We start from the raw sequence: 22,265 nt of genomic DNA on the forward strand, positions 1-22,265 counted from the left end.
GGGAATCAGCATTCTCATTGGTCACTTCTCTTGCATCTATAATTAAGTTTTGGGTCAGTAGAATTCCCATTGGGGAATTGGTTTCCATGTGTAATTATGTTTTTCATCAACTTCTATAGAGAACTAGGGGGCGCTGTGGGTTGGGTTTAGTGTAAATGAAGCCATTTGTACACAGCTTTAGTAGTGTAAATGACAATTAGAAAATCAGCACACATTTTGTAGCATAGCATCTGTAGGTTTTGTGCGGTGCATAAGATATTGCAGGCCAGAGTACCGGACGCCTCAAAATCACATGCAAAACGTAGGAGAAAGTCAAACATTTCAGTCATTTCCTCAGGGAAGTAGGAAACTTTTTACCCGCACTTATGTGACTTTTCATCCTTGTTGATATATATATTGACAGCTTTTGGGCACAGCCAGCAGGCAGTAGAGCAGTTGGATGATGCTAGGAAGGTTTGTGGGGAGATTGTTTGTGGCCTTGGTGCAAAATGCAAGAAAAGTGCTGGTTTGTACCTGTGTTTTGCTCCATCCCCTTTAATGTACTGCAATAGATTTTCTTTGGGTCCCTGACTATGATCCTGCTCATTCATTCTGTTTTCATGTGTAGATTTTTAGGAAACCCCATAAAATTGGGATTTTCTCCAGATCGGCAGAAAGTGATTACGATTGGTTACAGAGGTCCCTCTATTCAGAGTTTAGGGACTTGGTGACAGAAGTCAGACACTATTACATCTCTAACTACGGACGGCGGCAGTTCCAGGACAATGTCTCTCAGTGCACATTCGGGATCCTGTATCACACTATGAGGAGAGGGAGGCTGAATATCACTGATGTGACTGACGGTCTGTATGATGAGGAGTTGAAATATATGGCTGGTGTTCTAGGTATGTATCACGTGACTGTATTCGTCAGGCACATAAGTGCCCCATGGATCCTAACTTGTACATCATTCAGACACACAAGCAAAAATTGCCCCACATTCCAAAATAACAAACAGCCACTGCACCGACAAACAGCAGACATGTGCTTATCAAGTGTCTGCAATCACAGACTCCATTACTGCTCTGCCTCCCCTCACTGCTCTGCCTCCCCTCACTGCTCTGCCTTTCCCTCACCGCTCTGCCTTTCCCTCACCACTCTGCCTTTCCCTCACCGCTCTGCCTTTGCCTCACCGCTCTGCCTTTCCCTCACCGCTCTGCCTTTCCCTCACCGCTCTGCCTTTCCCTCACCGCTCTGCCTTTCCCCCCACCGCTCTGCCCTTCCCTCACCGCTCTGCCTTCTCCCCCACCGCTCTGCCTTTCCCCCACCGCTCTGCCTTTCCCTCACCGTTCCGCCTCCCCTCACCGCTCCGCCTTTCCCTCACCGCTCTGCCTTTCCCTCACCGCTCTGCCTTTCCCTCACCGCTCTGCCTTTCCCTCACCGCTCTGCCTTTCCCTCACCGCTCTGCCTTTCCCTCACCGCTCTGCCTTTCCCTCACCGCTCTGCCTTTCCCTCACTGCTCTGCCTTTCCTTTCTGGCCCTCCAACATGGTGACCCTCATGCACCTCCTTCATCTGACCTTAGGCATAGGGGCGGGGCAGAGAATTACTTTCACTTTTAATTGAGCAGTCACTTCCCCTCCACACCATCTAATTGTGTAGCCTGTGCATGGGTATCAGGTCCCCCATTCTGGGGCATATACAAGATTTGGGGTGATACAAAGCTTACCTTAATAACAGTGTCCTCAAAATGGCGCCTGCCTGCTTGCTGAGATTGTGTAATTCCAAGACTGAAGGACAGAAGATTTAAATAATTTATATAGTGTAAGAAAAGTTTATTTTGCTTGACAAACAGAATACAGAACAATTTGGAAATATTTACTAGGGTAACAGGCCCCCTTTCAATAATGAGATTACCTAAGTATACAGTTGCACATAGTGGCATTTCAGATAAACTATACTAAAGGCAAAGTGCTTCAAGGTGCAGTGTACCCCAGCATAAGGGTTACAGCAAACTGGGGCACTAAGTATCATATCATAGGTATTGTTTCCCCCAACCAGAGTGTGGGCTCTATTAACCTGCACTTCAAATGGGATAAACAACTTTCCACTGATAGATGCCTATCAAAACCCTATTTTCACTTTTCTGATAGAGGTGCCCCCTGCCTCTCCACAGCTTACTGTTTACCAACCTGTGATGATGTCTGAAGATGAGCAGAAGTGTGTTGCACTTTATCTGGGATGGTGCAATGATCTGATAGATTGGGGCACTGATTACATGTGTTCTCCAGCCTATCAGAACACTGCCCCCCCCCCCCCCAATGTGCCATCACTAATGAAGCGCCTCGCCTTTAAACCATGTTTGAGATCGATAGAAGTTAGTAACAATGAAGTGTTAGTGGCACCTCAATAAGAAAAAATAGGGTTTATATAGGGATAGTTAAACACTCCAGTTAGAACTTGAAACGGGTCACTATGCCTTTAAGAAGTTGGGCAGGATATTCATCTAATTTAATTGGGCATTGTGTTCCCAGGGAAGGAGAATGTGATTGTGGTTGCTGATGTCCTGGGGGACAGTAGCCCAGCAGAGAGAGGCAGAATCCTGGAGCAACAGCGCAGTATTGGGGAATACGCCTGCGACCTGGTGCTACTCACACAAGCAGATAAGGGAGGCCAAGGCCGGCTGAGGGAGAAGCTGGAGGGCGTTAGATCTGCTTTATACATCACAGGTCTTTATGTGCATTTTTCTGAGAGTGAGGATGAAGATGATCAAATCAACAGAATGCAAAAGGAAATTACATGTCTTCTTAAACAACTTCCAGAAACTGTTGAAAAAAAACTGAAAGGACTCATGGAGGGACTGGATTGTACTACTTCTGACCCACTAAAAAATTACTTTAGGCAGGCCAAAGGCAGAACTGTCAACTTAATTAAATTCTTGAATGGTTCCTATTTAAAACAAAATGGTAAGTACCATAAAATAGTATTGTTTTTGAAGACAATACAGGTATGGAATGTTAACCAGAATGCATGAAATCTGGGGTTTCTGGATAAGAGAACTTTCATAATGTGTAGCACCATGCCTAAAACAAAATGAAGTGGATTAACTTGCCACCCAAATGGATTTATGCTCCCATAGTTATCATCAAGTACAGGTTAAAGGGGTCATATACAGAGACCTCTGGCTGCACTTAGCACTGGATTAGCACCTGATGCAAAGGCAACTGGTATGTATAAGGCTCCATTGCTGACCTGCCTATGTCTAAATTACATGTATTGGAAGTTGTAGGGGGTGGGAAGGGGAATGTGCCTACCCTCACTCCCTCTCATGAACATTGCTGCGTTCCTAAATGGTTTTGCCTATGAATGTTTTTTTTGCAATATTATATTTTGCCCACTACAGGCCACATAGTTTATTAATCCTATGAATATTAGGTATCAAACTTTTCAGAGGACCCCTGGCATTCATATTTATGATTTTTATCTTGGCACCTAATGACATGTGGGAGATGAGATGCTGTAAATTACAAGCTAGGAAACAATTTGCAGAAATTTCATGAGAAAAAGCTAAGCTAAGCTTTGAAATTTTTTAATTTGGAGTAGAAAGACATATTTACCCATTTTGGATTCAACAGAATGTGCACTTTTCAACAGATTCATTTTCCATGTAAAATACAGTGTTCATTTGGCATATTTTCAGTTTTATCATGGTACCTAAAATCAATTTCATGAGTTTTATAAAAAATGCTAATAATTGCAGCTTAGTAGTTTGGAGTAGCATACCTCCCAACATTTGAAATCCGAAAAGAGGGACAAAAAGATTTGGTGCGCAGCATGGCAATTTTTTTGACCACGCCCACTTTTGTGGCCATGCCCCAATTAACACACCCCATTTTTTCTAAAAATACTCCTTTTATATAGTTAAAATGGCGGGATCAGATGCAAATGTGCTATACCCTCATACTGTACTACCTAAGGAAACCAATATAGCAACTCCTACATACTCCTACACAGAGCCCATTTTGGATTGGGCAGAATGTATACAGTGTGTAATTTTTGGCCCTGTAATCTAAATCTAAAGTACCATTTTCTAGAGCAGTACTTTGAAAATGTGGTAGTGTATTACTAGAATATGTGAGAAATCTCTACATAATTTTACATATTATGGTATTGGTGCATTTGGGAGACTTGGAGTTTCCAAATTAGGTTTTGTATTTTTGTTCATATAGTAAAATATGTTTTATAGGTTAACACCCATATGTTGATAATAGTTTTCCTAGGTAAACAAGAATTTCTGCCAGAAAATAGGGGCACACATAGGGGCAGATTTATGTAAGTTTAGAGCTTAATACATAAAAATTCTCCCACTTTCTATGTATTCCTATGGGATTTTTAGAAGCGTATTTACCAGCTAGTTAAAGTTAGAACTAACCATTTAATAAATACACTTCTAAAGATCCCATAGGAATTAACTAGATCAACAAAGGAAATTTTGTGTTTGCGCCTTAAAATATAACTTTTATTTCATACTGTTAAATAAGAATAAATACCGTTAATCAATAGTTAGATTATTAATTAAAAACCACTTGACTGTCATGGGCCACAGTGGAACAATTCATCACGCTTGTAGTCAATAGATGTGAAAATCAGTTACATAAATCATTAAGTTCATGTCCGAAATCACAAACAACAAATTAATTACGTGGTATTGTAATTACCTTAAAAAGTGGTGGGAATAAGGGGAAATAGGGGAGAAAGGAGAAAAGGAGAGCCACCGAGACCCATATATCAATCACTGTGGGGATATTAATTGATTAATCCATCTTGGGAATAAATTTCATTTATTTGGGTACTCTGTACACTATTTACACTATTTGCACCGAACCTGGCAACCAAATTTGCTGTAAGAGTCTATTATCAGCATAACCAGAACATCATGGTTAGTGGTGGCACCCAGCCACTTAATCACATCAGCGCCAGCAGCCTGTGTATCAGAGCCGCCACTACCAACTACCGAATCACAGATACTTATAGTATATTGCCAGCGCTTACTTAGGGACACGCGCTCCTCAAACATTCCTACAAGTTTACCCAAAAAGCGCTGTATATGACTGGTTACTTGCCCACTTAGCAGCGCTCTGGATGTGGTACTGGCGCGCTCTCTTTAATTACACGCGCTCTTTGCACCACACTTCATCAACCAGCTCCGGACCCAGTATATCAAAAGCACACGCATCCCCACCCGGACAGATCAGTCCTGTCCCCTACGGTAACCCTCTCTCCTTGTCCCCCACCTCCCCTCCAACCACCGGTGCCCATCCAACGCATTTCGTCGTGCTCCACGTGACTTCCTCAAAGGCTATCAAACTTGAACTTTATTCCCAAGATGGATTAATCAATGAACATCCCCACAGTGATTGATATATGGGTCTCGGTGGCTCTCCTTTTCCCCTTTCTCCTTTTTTCTCCCCTATTTCCCCTTATTCCCACCACTTTTGAAAGGAACAGTAACATCAAAAAATTAAAGTGTTTTAAAGTAATTAAAATATAATGTGCTGTTGCTTTGCAAAAAAACGGTGTTTTTGCTGCAGAAAGGCTACTATATAAATAAGCTGCGGTGTAGCCATGGGGGCAGCCATTCAAGCTGGAAAAAAGGAGAAAAGGCACAGGTTACATAGCAGATAACTAGTAGATAAGCCCCATATAATGGGAGTTTATCTGTTATCTGCTAAGTAACCTGTGCCTTTTCTCCTTCGAATGGCTGCCCCCGGGGCTACACAGCAGCTTATTATATAAACTATAGTAGTCTTTCTGAGGAAAACACACCAGCTGTACCAGTGCAGGAATGGCTGCCCCCGGGGCTACACAGCAGGGTATTTATATAAACTATAGTAGGGTTTCTGTAGCAAACACCCCAGCTGTACCAGTGCAGGAACGGCTGCCCCCGGGGCTACACAGCGGGGTATTTATATAAACTATAGTAGGGTTTCTGTAGCAAACACCCCAGCTGTACCAGTGCAGGAACGGCTGCCACCGGGGCTACACAGCGGGGTATTTATATAAACTATAGTAGGGTTTCTGTAGCAAACACCCCAGCTGTACCAGTGCAGGAATGGCTGCCCCCGGGGCTACACAGCGGGGTATTTATATAAACTATAGTAGGGTTTCTGTAGCAAACACCCCAGCTGTACCAGTGCAGGAATGGCTGCCCCCGGGGCTACACAGAGGGGTATTTATATAAACTGTAGTAGGGTTTATGAAGCAAACACACACCTTTTACCAGTGCAGGGCAATAGTACATAATATATTAATTATTTTTATACACTTTCATTTTGTGGTGGTACTGTTCCTTTAATCACCTGCAACTCTGGTTGTTCAAAAGTTAAAAGTAAGGCTGCAGCATCCCCTTAATCACTTAGATATTTTTTTATCTTCCTCTAACCCATTCGGCCCCCTCCCTCAGGAATTTTCTTTGGCTGTTGGCTCCTGGGCATGCACAGTTCCAGCTCAGATTACTAAGCACATCTTCCAGTCTACGAGCCAATGAAGAGATAGCATTGCTGGTTCCCATAGCAACTCTGCTCTAGCTGTCTGCTCCTATTTTTTCTCCTAACCTCCTCTCCTGAGCTCAGCTTACCCCAATACAGTTCTCAATCCAAGCAGGCTTTTTAAGTTCTGCCTGTGTAAGCTTGCATTCTTCATTGCATTAACTTCACTTTTAAAAAATATAAGAAGGAAATTGGCCACCGGGTGAAAGCAGCTATTTGTTTTAGCAAAATGCAACATTGCTGGCAAACGGAGGGGATATATACAGTACGAATTATCCCATTTGGGTGGGAGAGATGGGCCCAACTAATGTACATGGTAGGAAAATTAAGGGTTTACATGTCCTTTAACCTATGGTGCACATACACAGGCCAGCTTTACAGATACAGGTACAGATAATGGATCCTTTATCCTGATTCTGGAAACTGTTATCCAAAAAGCTTCAAATTACAGAAAGGCCATCTCACATAGACTCCATTTTAATTAAAAAATTCATATTATTAAAAATGATTTAATAATAAAACAGTGCCTTGTAATTGATGGTAAGTCAGCTAAATAAATCCTTATTGGTGACTAAATAATCCCATTCGATTTATTTAATTTTTTTTTTTTTTTTTTTTTTAGCAGACAAGGTATGGAGATCCCTGTTCCAAAATTATCTGGAAAACCCCATGTCCCAGGCATTCTGGATAACAGGTCCCATACCTGTATGTCATTAATCAGTTGCATTTATGATTTGGGCCAACCACATGGATCTGAATACCAATGGCTTTTAGCGGTGGCTCTGCACATTTTTAGTCTGGACAGACTGATTACTGGGGGTCATTTATCAACTCTGGACAAATTTGCCTATGGTTAGTAACCTATGGCAACCAATCAAGTTGTTGCATTCATTGTTCTACTTGCAGCTGGCTGAGAAAAGCCAGTCACTGATTGGTTGCTATGGGTTACTTCCCATGGGCAAATTTGCCCAGTGTTGAGCAGTGTACATTGCGGGACAGGGAGCCATAAATGCACTGACAGTTGACTGGTATAGCAGGACTCATCTTTAGACAGACCAGCAACATGCTAGGGACAAATTACTCCTATATATTATATATATAATATATATATATTATAACTGCCACTTTCAACATGCATGTAAAAATGTTTTTGAAAAACGTACATCTTGATTGCTGATGTAGGGTACATCGGTGTATTAATTCTTTTTTTTTTGCTTTTTAGATCTTTGGGAAATGAAATTAGAAAACAAAAAAGATGGCCTAAAAAAGGTATATAAACACTATTATTTTTAATTAAAATTGAATTCTTTTAAAAAAGAGCCATTAAAGCGACACTAAACCCAACTGTAAAGCTGTCCCACTGCGCCCCTAGTTCTCTATAGAAGTTGATGAAAAACGTAATTACACATGGAAACCAATTCACCAATTAGAATTCTCCTTACTGAAAACTTAATTATAGATGCAAGAGAAGTGACCAATGAGAATGCTGATTCCATGCACTGTGCAGCATTCTCCTATTGCACAGCGTTACCCTGCTGCACAGTGCGGCTCAACCAAACGTTACTCAGCTGTTGCTGGACTATAAATCCCAGAATAATGTAACATATAATGAAGGGTGAGTGTGCTGTATTGCATCAGCTATGCGTGGTGTTGTCTACTGTTCTGTCCTGCTCACTGTCTGAAGTAAGATTGACAGGCAGATAACCCTTCTTCAAAGCACCACACTGTGTAAGTTGTTAACTTGTTTAATGAGTATTTGAAGATGAAAGGGTAAAACTGAAATACATACAAATGAAAAGGTATAAGTGTCTCTGCTGGTGAAACAATATGCATACATATACATTACACGGATGTAATAAATCTGCTATCAAACAGAAACAAACCTCCCTCTCTGAGATGCAGAAGCTGAGTATATTAAGCAAGTAAAACTGTATACACTCACCAACAATGCTGCATAGGGCCTGTTTAGCATGGAGGAAGCTGAAAGCACATGAGATAAACTGCACAGGCTGGGAACATCTACTTCCTGTGACCTGGAGTTATGACATCAGGGGTCAATAGCTAACTTTATTAAATAAATAACTAACATCAGGAAATATCTACAAGTGTCCAGTAGATGTAGCTGAAGGACTGGTCATACCTATAATCAAATGAAAACATACCTCCCAACATTTTAAAATCAGAAGGAGGGACAAAAAATGTTTAGGTCACGCCCACTTTATGGCCACGCCCCCCCACCCGCCCCCCCAAACAGGCCCATTTTACAAAACCACACCTGAAAAGCATAACATACACAAAGTGCACCAGAAGACAGACACGGTGGCCCCAATCATTTTATGACATATTGTGGCCCTAAGGATTTCATTATGCACTGTGGCACCTGTATTTAATGACAGACTCATGACAGACATTGGTAGCCAGGTGTTATGTTTTGCATTGGCGCTAGAGCAGGGACCCCCTAAAACATTGCTGGTCCTCCCCCGCGTAAAGCGGGACAGTTGGGAGGTATGTGAAAAGACATATATCTGTCCTAACAGCACAGTGAGGCATGCTGGGAGCTGTAGTCCAGCAACATCAGGGTTGTATTCTTAAAGCAATATCGCACAATAAAACTTTCCCAGCTCTCTAGGGCCCGCATTGGCAACATTGAAATGCAAAAGAATCCTCCAATGAGAATCCCAGCTGATCTGTATAAATCTGGCTCCCTGTTCTCTGTTCCTGCAATTGGAGTTGGGCGCATTAAGCACAGTTTCCCAGCACTGAACAAGTCTGTCCCTTTATCCCCATGTCTGATTCCTGTGCCATATAATGACTGGAAAATGACATCATTATCTCTATATGTAAGGTACCAGCAAGGGGCCTGACACAGTGCTGGGAATCAGCATTCTCATTGGTCAATTTTTTGATTAGTAGAGTTCTCATTGACAAATTTTTTAGATTATTTTTTTTAAGTAAAATTCTATAGTTGACTAGGGGGCACAGTGGGACAGTGTTGCAGTTGGGTTTACAAACCTTTCAAATGCATCTATAATTAAGTTTTTCCTTTTATTAGAATTGGTGAATTGTTTTCCATGTGTAATTATAGTTTTTATCAGCTTGTTTAGAGAACTAGCAGTGGGACAGCTTTACGGTTGGGTTCAGTGTTTCCTTTGTAACAGAAGGTGGTATGGACCAAACAGCACCAAGGACAGTGATACGGAAGTTGAAGGAGCGGCTTATGACATGAGAACCAATGTGCTTTATCTTGCCTGACCACAACTGGGCTTGCAACTTCTAAATGAGCCCATTTGTGTCCCCTTTAACGTAGTTCAATATACTTTGTTTGGGTTCCTCACTATGATCCTGCTCATTCATTCTGTTTTCCATGCTTAGTTTATCAGGAAGCGCCATAAAATTGGAATTTTCTCCAGATCGGCAGAAAGTGATTACGATTGGTTACAAAGGTCCCTCAAAACAGAATTCAGTGATTTGGTGGCAAAAGTTACACCCTGTTACATCTCTAACAACGGGCGGCGGCAGTTCTGGGAAGATGTCTCTCAGTGCACATTCGGGATCCTGTATCACACTATGAGGAGAGGGAGGCTGAATATCACCGATGTGACTGACTCTCTCTATGATGAAGAACTGCGATATATGGCTAATGTGCTAGGTATGTATAATGCAAAATAGATGGGAAACTGTGCTTAATGCTCCCAACTCCAATTGCAGGAACAGAGAACAGGGAGCCAGATTTATACAGATCAGCTGGGATTCTCATTGGAGGATTCTTTTGCATATTTATGCAGCCACTGGCTTTGTGCTGTTGTTTTGATAATTTACTACGTTCCCTAAGCTCCGCCTCCCAACAGCAGCCCAGAGCAAACTGAGCATGTGCAGGAGCCAGATCTTATAGAAGATGGTATAACAAAGTAACAAGATGGCAGCCCCCTCTGGACAACTTTGAAAGCATAAATCATTATTTTAATTAGGCTTCTCAACCTCTGGGCTTGTGCAGTAAGTTCATAATGTTTATGTTCAGTATACAAAATACAGCATTTCTAATGATTTTCTATTTTAGTCTTTAGTTCTCCTTTAAGAATACAACCCTGATGTTGCTGGACTACAGCTCCCAGCATGCCTCACCCTTCATTATATGTTACTGTAACACTTGTTTGGCTATGTAAGGGTTAAACCAGTTTAGTAGTATATGGAGAGCATGTGTTACATGTGACTCCCTTTCTTAGGATGGGCCTTCACTTAGGTGGAAGAGACCTGACTGGATATAAGGGTGTAGTTGAACTACAACTCACTGTAGCTGTGTAGTGCAGTTGGTAATAATGGACACCAGAAAGGTTCTTGCTGATGAACTAGTAACAAATGTATTGAGACAAAGATGGTAAGCAGGGTTATCAGATGCATGCAATGCAGATATAGAGGGTAGATAAAAATATCCCTTTAGGGCAGACAAAGGAGGGTACACACCGGTTTATCCCACCTCTTGGTAGAGTCTGGGCAGGGTAAATGTACCTGTCAGCGTAATACTCCCTTTGGAGATAGTCTGGGTAGATACCTTATTCCTCAGGTTGATAACCCCTAGCTTGAGAGTCCTCCGTGTGAGTAGGGATCAGGGTTATTCTAACCTGTCTCCTATCTCTACTCCATGGCCCTATTGCTGAGGCAACATTGCCAGATGGAAGGGTACTTCCAGAACACTATTTCTCCTTGATGGGGCTATTAGGCTGTCCTTGCTTGCTAGATGCTAACTATCTCACTTCTCCTAGAAAGTGCTGTTACAACACTGCTATGCTTACTTAATCGTCGTTCACAGGGCCCTGTCAACAACTTCTCCAGATGTTAAGATGGTCTCTGGGATAATTTGGCTTTACTGGGGCCTGTTGCTGCACCCAGGCTCAGAGGGAGCTGCTCTCAGGTAGCAGACAGGCAGCCAAAGAGGAAGTCACACCCTCCTGCCAGACACTTTATCAGTCTGCAGGGGGTGTGTACAACCTGACTAAATCTATAAGGGATAGCATTAGTGCAAACTAGATACATGGGACTCCGCCCAGTAACAGTAATAGAAAGAACTAGTAGGGGATTAAAGCCATAGGAGTGATAAATCCTATGGGTCCCTACATTACATTATTCTGGTATTTGTAGTTCAGCAACAACTGAGTAAAGTTTACTTGAAGGGCGCTGTGCAGCAGGGTTTATATCCCCTTTAATAAATTGGATCCACAGACTGGATTGGTTGTTAGAACTCACATAATTATTTTATTGTGTTTGCAGGGAGGAAGAATGTGATTGTGGTTGCTGATGACCTGGAGGACAGTGGGGAGGCACAGAAAGACAGAATCCTAGTACAACAGCGCAGTATTGGGGAATACGCCTGCGATCTGGTGCTACTCACACAAGCAGATAAGGGAGACAATGTCCGACTGGAGGGAAAGCTGGAGAGCATTCGATCTGCTCTACAAGTCACAAGTCTTTATGTGCAGTCAACTGAGAGAGAGGATGAAGATAACCAGAGAACTGCAAATTTAGCATCTAAAGTGTCATTTGCTATAACATGTCTCAAACAGGCAAGATCCATTGGCACTGAAACTTTAAAAGACCTTAGCACTGGAGTTGGCCAAATAGTTCAGAAAACTGGTAAATATGATAAATATGGATATTTACTTAAAAATTATATTTAAAACACTGAGAACATAATGTGCCAAAATTTTGACCAATGAGAATGCTGATTCCCAGCACTGTGTCAGGCCCCTTGCTGGTACCTTACATATAGAGATAATGATGTCATTTTCCCGTCATTATATGGCACAGGAATCAGACATGGGGATAAAGGGACAGACTTGTTCAGTGCTGGGAAACTGTGCTTAATGCTCCCAACTCCAATTGCAGGAACAGAGAACAGGGAGCCAGATTTATACAGATCAGCTGGGATTCTCATTGGAGGATTCTTTTGCATTTCAATGCTGCCAATGCGGGCCCTAGAGAGCTGGGAAAGTTTTATTGTGCAATATTGCTTTAAGAATACTTTAAGAATACAACCCTGATGTGCAGCAGGGTTTAGTGCCCCTTTAAAGTGACAAGTGCAATAAAGTGAACAAATGTTACCAATTCATATAACTCCATAAACATAATACGTTAAGAGATATAACATCATGAAATAATAGTGTATCAATATATCACAAAATTCTGAAACACTTAATATATACTCAAAATACAGTGATTAAAATGTATGTGTATACACTGTACATATATATGTGAGTGTATTGATATGTCTATATATAAATTTTTACATTTTGCTAAGTCCTTGTGTGTGCGGCTACACATACACATACATATATACACATATATATTTAATAGGGTCTTGAAAGACTGTTGTCCCTTTTCAACCCAAATGATCTTTGTAAAACACTGGCCTTGCATGGGCAGAAGCCTTAGTGGCAATTTTTATGATAAATAGCAGACAAATCTTTATATATAATATTTGTGTTTTTCCCCACATTCTGACAGATACAATGAAATTGCTTTTCAGTTTGGTACTTGGTATCTTGTCTGCTATTTATCAAAGTGATTACCACTAAAGGTGGCCCTACATGGGCAGATTTGGGTCCTTCAGACCGAGTATGGGATCCTCCGACAGGCCTCCCTGACCGATATCTCACCAACAATCAGTAAGATGTCGATTGGGAAGGTTTTATTTTCCCTTTGGATTGATGACTGCTTTGGCTCATTGATGCATCCCCTGTTCCAATGAGTTGAAGTTTGTGACTTGTGGCAGAGCTTCAGCACCTCAGAAATGTATTCACTATCTTCTCCTTTTCCCAGAAAAACTAAGGGGCAGATTTGCTAAACAAATCTGAGATAAAGTCAGATTTTTTCTTACTTTAGAGATTTTACAAATGGGTTTTTGCCATAACTCGATTTTTTCATTATTGTTGCCCGAAAATTTAGAGTTTTCCAAAAATAACTCCCATAATTCGTGATTTATTAATGTTTAGTACCATTGAGTCCTATGAAGGCTTACAATATACGAGACAAAATGACTGATACAACAATGTTTTAATGTAACCCTAACCTTGATTGGTTCCATTCCCTGTAGGCGCAAATGTGAATAACAGAGAACTGGCTCCCTGTACAACTGATGATACAACACCCTGCCCAACTGGCCCACCACAACAACAAAGAAGATATGAGAAAGCTGCTGGGAGTGGGACACAGGGTCAGAGGCGACTTAGTGTACAACAGCAAAAATCTCACAAGCAAGGTACCATATCCATCCATTGATGTACCCCCTGAAAAAGAATAGCATTTCCATAATTCTATGATTAAACACTATATCCTTAACCAACCTATAGCAGTACCTCTTGCTATAGGCTCAGTGGGGCTCATTTATTAACACTGGATAATTTATTAACACTGGACTGCTCAACCAAATTTTACTCAGTTGTTACTGGAATAATGTAACATATAATGAAGGGTGAGGCATGCTGGGAGCTGTAGTCCAGCAACATCAGGGCTGTATTCTTAAAGCAATATTGCACAATAAAACTTTCCCAGCTCTCTAGGGCCCGCATTGGCAGCATTGAAATGCAAAAGAATCCTCCAATGAGAATCCCAGCTGATCTGTATAAATCTGGCTCCCTGTTCTCTGTTCCTGCAATTGGAGTTGGGAGCATTAAGCACAGTTTCCCAGCACTGAACAAGTCTGTCCCTTTATCCCCATGTCTGATTCCTATAGAGGTTCTTTATTCAGATGTTACATTGGTAATTTGTTGCCATTTTTGTTTCAATTAAAATCATCATTATCACATTCTGCCATCTTATATGCATTTTTTTTTTTTTAGAATTATTGATTGTATTTTCTGTTATTCTAAGACCTATTATTATATACAAAATGTTGTTATAGCAGGGTTAAGTCATACAATAATCACATAGCATAGTGACACCAGTGGGGAAATGCTTATGTGTTACACCTATAAGCCTGTGATGTGCCTGAGTATCCTCATCATTCTAGTATATAATAAGCACCCACCTAGACTGAATGTGCTGCCTTAAAGGAGAACTAAAGTCTAAAATAGAAAATTATTAGAAATGCTGTAATTTGTATACTGAACATAAACATAAACATTCTGAACTTACTGCACAAGCCCAGAGGTTGAGAAGCCTAATTAAAATAATGATTTATGCTTTCAAAGTTGTCCACAGGGGGCTGCCATCTTGTTACTTTGTTATACCATCTTCTAAAAGATCTGGCTCCTGCACATGCTCAGTTTGCTCTGGGCTGCTGTTGGGAGGCGGAGCTTAGGGAACGTAGTAAATTATCAAAACCACAGCACAAAGCCAGTGGCTGCATAAATATGCAAAAGAATCCTCCAATGAGAATCCCAGCTGATCTGTATAAATCTGGCTCCCTGTTCTCTGTTCCTGCAATTGGAGTTGGGAGCATTAAGCACAGTTTCCCAGCACTGAACAAGTCTGTCCCTTTATCCCCATGTCTGATTCCTGTGCCATATAATGACGGGAAAATGACATCATTATCTCTATATGTAAGATAATATCACAATGGCTGATATAGTGCTGGGAATCTAATTAGCATTCTCATTGGTCAATGCTCTTGTGTATATTTTTTTCCTTCAACCTCCATAGAGAACTAGGTGGAACCTAAAATGATCCCATTGGCACAGAGACACAGGTGCATCATGGGTACAGGTACATATAAATTAGCGCTGCCCTATTATACACATTTTATTACAGGATATCAATAAAAACAAGCTTTAGCTCAGTATTTAGACATAACTTGTTTACAACAGACTCCCAAATATTCCCATATCCCCATCCCCCAAAATATCAGCTCAGAAGATAATTGTGGCTTTTTCTAACCAAAACACATTCTGAATTCTATCCTTCTACAAATGACTCTCTCTAACACTTGCATTACACTGACCAAAGCAAAGGGTTGCTGAGCAGCCTGGGGGTTCCATACACAGCCTGTTTATAATAGTGAGAGCCCAAACTCTGAGCTCAGTGTCAGTCACTTTGCATCCTGGGAAGGAACATAGTGTTTGTGCAGAGGTTCCCCTGTACATATCATGTTGTTCTGCCTATACACCTACTGGCACAGTTTGGCCTCTCCCCGTGTGTAATGCACACAAACCCCCATGCAACTGCTTCATAAACACTTTGAGGGAAGTTATTGGTCTGTTGTGTGGTTGTATGTAACAAAACAAAACAAAAAAAAAAAAAAAAAAAGCCCCAGTGCTAAAGCCAGTAATATTCTGTACCTTAGCCATGGGGGGAGTGTAAGGTGCATATACAGTCACTGTATTACATACAGACAAACCTTTCCAATGGGAAAGTTTATTCCCAGAGGGGCTGTTGGGTAATAGCAAAGTGACTGAAACTTTTGTCACAGCTTCTGCCTCTGTTTCCAACCTTTGTAACTTATATTTGTTACACAGCTCAGTATTTGGAATCATTACAAGGTGGAAAGAAAAGTCACACTAAGGATTCAGCTAAAGTCTGGCCCCAAGCTCAAAAGGACTTCAGTTTTTTAGAGAGCAGCCAGACAGGACTGTGATTGGTTGGCTAGTATGCATGTTTAATAGTGACCAGACCAAGCAGGCAGGGGAAAGAAGAATATTGTGAGTCGATCCCTAAGTTCAGGTCACTGACATCAGCCAAGAGCAGACTGAGCATGTGCAGTAGTTGGGCAAAAGATGGAGAGCTACTGTGGGCATCTTCAGGGGCATGGGGCTTTATTTCTATAGAGCTTTGTTGGCTTTGGGCTGGTACAAGGTCCCAAAACACGTAGCTAAACATTTCTAGCCATATTCTTTTTTAGGCTTTAGTTGTCCTTTAAGTCTTATCACTGTATATCTTACATTTCTAATTTGATCTTTTTTATTTTCAAGTAGTCTGTGCTTTATGTCCCTTCTACTCACTTTCCCTCATATTTTTCACCTGAAAATTTTAACTAGTTAGTCATAAATGTTTTTTTTTCTATTTGATAGATGGCAACGAGAAAAAAAGTTCCTGGAAAGAAAGACTATGGAACAGTTTGGTAAGAAGTGTAAAGCCACAGCAACTCACTGAAATTAAAGGGGATGTAAACCCTGCTGCACAGCGCTGCTCAACCAAACGTTACTCAGCTGTTGCTGGACTACAAATCCCAGAATAATGTAACATATAATGAAGGGTGAGGCATGCTGGGAGCTGTAGTCCAGCAACATCAGGGCTGTATTCTTAAAGCAATATTGCACAATAAAACTTTCCCAGCTCTCTAGGGCCCGCATTGGCAGCATTGAAATGCAAAAGAATCCTCCAATGAGAATCCCAGCTGATCTGTATAAATCTGGCTCCCTGTTCTCTGTTCCTGCAATTGGAGTTGGGAGCATTAAGCACAGTTTCCCAGCACTGAACAAGTCTGTCCCTTTATCCCCATGTCTGATTCCTGTGCCATATAATGATGGGAAAATGACATCATTATCTCTATATGTAAGGTACCAGCAAGGGGCCTGACACAGTGCTGGGAATCAGCATTCTCATTGGTCAATTTTTTGATTAGTAGAGTTCTCATTGACAAATTTTTTAGATTATTTTTTTTAAGTAAAATTCTATAGTTGACTAGGGGGCACAGTGGGACAGTGTTGCAGTTGGGTTTACAAACCTTTCAAAAGGGATGTAAATTGAACCTTAACACTGTCCAACTGCTTCCCCTAGGTGTCCTATAAAAGTTGGTGAAAAATTTAATTATACATCAATGAGAATTCTACTGATGAAAAACCACATTATAAATGCTAAAAAAATTGACCAATGAGAATGCTGATTCCCAGCACTGTGTCAGGCCCCTTGCTGGTACCTTACATATAGAGATAATGATGGCATTTTCCCGTCATTATATGGCACAGGAATCAGACATGGGGATAAAGGGACAGACTTGTTCAGTGCTGGGAAACTGTGCTTAATGCTCCCAACTCCAATTGCAGGAACAGAGAACAGGGAGCCAGATTTATACAGATCAGCTGGGATTCTCATTGGAGGATTCTTTTGCGTAACCTTTGGTTGAACTGCGCTGTGCAGCAGGGTTTACATCCCCTTTAATTTTTCCATAAATTGTGTATCATGCAGGATAAAGGAATACTCAGTGGCATTTATATATGTACACACTGTTTATATTCACACAGGGGGGCTTGGGAAGTGAAATTGTGCAACAAACTAAGGAAAAGCACACGGTCGGGATATTCTCCAGATCAGCAGAAGATGATTACCGGTGGCTGTGCAGGTTCATTAAATCAGAGTTTAGCGGCCATGTTGAGGAGGTCAGACCCTGTCACATCTCTAACAGTGGGAGGAGTCAGTTCTGGGAGGAGGTGTCTCGCTGCTCGGTCGGGATCCTGTATCACACCAAGAACAGAGGGAGGATTAATGTCACTGATGTGCCGGGCTCTCTGTATGATGAGGAGCTGCAGTATTTAGCCAATCAGCTGGGTAAGTCACTGGGCTCCCTCTCACACTCCCACAGTAAGGGACGTACTGACAAATCCTCGGTTTCATTCTTTTTTTCATTTCTTATTCACAGAATCATCTAATCATATAACCAGAGATAGAGATAGATTAACAACAAATTAGCAATTTATGGGGTTATGTAAGAAAAGACACTAAGGGGCCCATTTACTCCTTCTCTAAAGAAAAGTCAAATGTGTTTTTTGGCAGTATACGATTAAAAACCATGAATGTTCGAGATTTATACAAATTTATGTAACTTTTTTAGACTGACAAAAAACACGCCAAGTTTAAGCCATTGAGTCCTATGGAGGCTTTAAATACTCAGATTTTTAGAGTTTTACTGTAAAAAAATGAAGATATAGAATAGACAGTGACAGCCTGTCCTTGACACATTTCAAGGGGAAGTTAATCACATAATTGTTTTCTATTTCACACACATTCAAGGACAACTTAAACACATTATTGTTTTCCAAGATGCAAGTGAGGAAAGTGTGGGAAAATGGATGCCAGGGCTCCTAAAATGGCTGCTGGAGCACTTCCTGTTCGTGAAAAATAAAGAGGCTTCATGGAAATGAACATCTATTTAAACTTCCTAATTATTGGAGAAAGGGCCTGTATAAAAGCAAATCTTTTTGGTTTCCATGGGTTACTGCTCATGGGCAAACTTATTGTCTTTTATTACATATGGGGAAAGTCTATAAATCCATCACATTGCCGCAGTGAAAGAGTTGGTGCAGTTGCACTGGGACCTATGAATGTGACTATCTGACATGTTCCCCTCTGTGTGTTGCATTTGCCCATATTCCAGGGAAGGACCGAGTCCTGGTGGTGGTGGATGACCTGGAAGACAGTGGCCCTGAGGAGAAGCAAGGGATTCTGGGGAGCCAAGGAAGCATTGGGAAATGGGCCAGTGACCTCATTCTCATCAGCACCAATGAGAAGAAACATATTAACTCCACAAACTCAATGTTTAAACTGCGCAATAAGTTTAATAGAATCACACAGATTTAATTTGTTGCAACTTATTCCTCCCAGTGTTCTAAAAGCAGGACATTTAAGGCCACACCCCCACTCTATTGAATCCATAGCCAGTTTGTAAAATGGCCTCCCCATTCATCCCCCACACCTCACTCACTTTTCACCTACATATATGTCCTGGGCAAATAAAAATAATGGCTGTGAAATATAATGTATCTGTATGTGTTTTAACTATGGAAATGCCATGATTAGATTTATGTTTTTCATAGAAACAGATTTGCACCTTTACTCTGAATATTAAGTAAAAGCAGTGGGAACGTACTCCCTGGGCCTGACCCACCAACTGTGTTGGCCTGTGTTTGCTCATTGTTTGGCATGTTAACATATTATATTTTAGATGTTAAAGGGGATATAAACCCTGCTGCACTGCTCAATCACACTTTACTCAGTTATTTTTGCATTAAAAATATCACAGTAATGTAATGTACTTCTGCTACTGCATGAGATCTAGCATGCAATTGTATGTGTGTGGCGCTACAGGAGCCCTGTGCCCCCACTTATATGGGGGAGCAGGTGCCTCCACCCAGGGTAGGGACAGGTTGAACTGTAACACCCCTCCCTGAGAAGGGATTAATCTGTGCAGTCCTCTAAATGTAGGGACTCCCTGCAACTCCCGGGACCTTGTCCCCTTGGGGTGGGTGCTTACCAGGCAGTTGAGGATCCAATCTGAGAAGAATTGACCAGGAGACTGGAAGTGCTGATTAACCAAATAAACTTCTTTATTATATCCACACAGTATCCAGTATTATGACATGCAGATTCAGGTACTTTGCTCCTTACTTCCTCTAGGAGACCCTCTCACTACTCCCTGGTACTCACTCCAAGAGACACTCCCTTAGGGCTCTCCCGGTACTCACGCCAGAAGACCCTCTCGCTTAGGCAATCTCCTTTTTATGGTCCCTAGCTACCACCTGAGCTGGCCACTTAATGTACATGAACTACGGCCTGTATTGCCAGGAGGTAATAACCTCAATAATCTCCTTGGAGGGGCTTTGAGACTGCCCTTACTAGATACCCTGTCTATCCTTTCACTCCTAGAGTGACTATAAACAGTCTAGCTGATTTCTCTAGCTGAATCCTGTAGCTAACGTCTGACAGAGGGGGGTCCCAGGACCAAAGACCTCAACTCTTGTGAGTCATCCTCTTTTATATTGCAGTACACCACCCCCTAGTGAAACTACAGGGAAACTACCTTTATACCAGAAAAGCAGGGGCGGGCCAAGCCGACCGGGCGCCCTAGGCAAACCCGGTCAGCCAACTCCGCCCACCTCCCCGCTCCCCCGAATGGCGCATGCGCGCCAAAGCACAGGAGGCAGTGCGGGGGGGGCGATTAGATCAGTCATTGCCTCCGCCGCTAATGACAAGCGGCGGAGGCAATGACAAAGTAGCACTAGGGGTAGGCAGGAGAGGCTCCTGCCTGGCGCCCCTCAATCGTTGCGCCCTAGGCAGCTGCCTCTTCTGCCTACCCCTAGTTCCGGCCCTGCAGAAAAGTATACATACACAGTTAGGACCACCTTATCCCATATCCCACATGGACACCCACTGGGGAACCCAGCCTAAGGGGCCCAAATCTTGGGTTCCCTCCAGTAACATATTATGAAGTAATAACCACACTGAACACACATACTGAGCAGATGTTACTATAATTTAACCATTTATTTAATCTCAGATGTTACTTTGTATATTTTAAATTGATACAGCACTTCCCTTACCTGAATTAGGTAGAGGCAGGGCATTAGTAACAACCAGATGGTAGTACTTACAGGTGAACCTGTCCCCAGTGTTAGAGGGTTTCCCACAGTGGTGCTCCTCTAGGGATCTGTTCCTGAGCCTGACTGCTTGAGGCCCTTCTCCGGTTGGTGACACCCAGGGTACTAACCTTTCCTACTCTTCTCAGGGAGCCTGTAGCTCCTCCGCTTACTACCCTAAATAGTAAACTATTACCAGATCTAACCTCACACTGACTACTCCTACATGGCTTCCTATCATAGAGTCTGCAGCACCATCCACCTCCTCCAGCAAGTGGGGTCCAAACAGACACCCCTGGTCAATAACAGAACTGCCAGGGGACTCTCATTTTGTAAGTGGGCTAACAGTAATTTGTCTCTTTACCCGCAATAGAAAGCAGTATTTATATTGTCTCCTTTTTATGCTCTGCACTGCTGGTTCTGACTTTTGAAACAATGTACCAGATATAAATTGGGGTCCCCATTGGTTCAGCTTTTCTATTTAAGCCCTGCTTTTCTTTTCATACAAATTCTGACATTTAGCAAACAAACCTCTGAGGTATTGCCAGCAGTGAGAAATCAGATGTGCAGATATCAGTATCACTCAGAGATAAGTAACAATCTGTGTTCCCCTTCTACAGGGCATGTAACTGATCTGAAATAAAGTAATAAAACTAAGGAGAGTTTGCAGGGGATAATATTTTATTTGAAAATCAGAAATACAAGCAGCTGTGATATTATATTTATTATATAAATGACAAGCCATATTCAGCATGAGAAACAAATAATAATATATAGATTTATAGTTACCACTGTGACAAGTATTAAATGGGCAGTAAACCTGTTTTATTAATATTAGTTTAATAAACAGGGCATGTTCTGATCATATATTGTGCCTATTGTTTTAACCAAAAATTTATTATTTTTAATTTAACATGTCAAAAACTGAAACTGAAAGTGAGCCAATTCTGTTTCCAAGGTTCTTAAGAGTTGTTTAATACAAATCCCCAGCTCACAAAGAAGGCCTCTGTATAAACGAACCCCTCCCTTACACCAGCTGCAGCCCTTGTTAAGGGAAGCATTATTACTGTGCAACCTATACAAACTATAATTTGTTTTACTATTTAAAACACTAGGCAAAAAGTATGTTCAGCATGATCCTGTTTTATTAAACTCATGTGGAAATTAAAGTTAACTGAAATTCCAATGTGATTGATGTAATGTGCCCTTTGCCCACTATCTTCCACCACCCTTGAAAATAAAAGAAACCATTTCTAGCAAATTACAAATATCTCAAAGTAAATTACCACTCCAAACCAACAATTAGGGACTTTATCAAAGTGTGAGATTAGAGCTCACCACAGAAAAATTCACCCACTTCCTATTCGTTCCTGTGGGATTTTTGTTTTTATCAAAGGGTGAACTACGATGAATACGCTTCTTAAAACCCCATAGGAATGAATAGGAAGTGGGTGTATTTT

The 22,265-nt window shown here is 41.5% G+C and overlaps 1 protein-coding gene across 2 annotated transcripts; it reads left to right on the top strand.

Annotated features, from left to right (window-relative positions):
- The first annotated feature begins 584 nt into the window (after nucleotides 1-584).
- LOC108648792 lies at nucleotides 585-19,349 on the top strand. Of its 2 annotated transcripts, XM_018097219.2 has the most exons (9): nucleotides 587-884; nucleotides 2,513-2,944; nucleotides 7,749-7,795; nucleotides 9,899-10,175; nucleotides 11,792-12,154; nucleotides 13,614-13,778; nucleotides 16,525-16,574; nucleotides 17,698-18,001; nucleotides 18,828-19,349. In XM_018097219.2, exons 1-9 carry the CDS (start codon nucleotides 803-805, stop codon nucleotides 19,028-19,030), a joined length of 1,923 nt encoding a protein of 640 aa, XP_017952708.1. In that variant the 5' UTR covers nucleotides 587-802; the 3' UTR covers nucleotides 19,031-19,349. The 2 variants fall into 2 exon arrangements, with proteins under 2 accessions (XP_031749593.1, XP_017952708.1); XM_031893733.1 differs by lacking the exon at nucleotides 13,614-13,778 and having other exon boundaries at nucleotides 585-884.
- Nucleotides 19,350-22,265: the final 2,916 nt, after the last annotated feature.

Source organism: Xenopus tropicalis, chromosome 9, assembly GCF_000004195.4.
Source record: "Xenopus tropicalis strain Nigerian chromosome 9, UCB_Xtro_10.0, whole genome shotgun sequence".
Classification (NCBI taxonomy): domain Eukaryota; kingdom Metazoa; phylum Chordata; class Amphibia; order Anura; family Pipidae; genus Xenopus; species Xenopus tropicalis.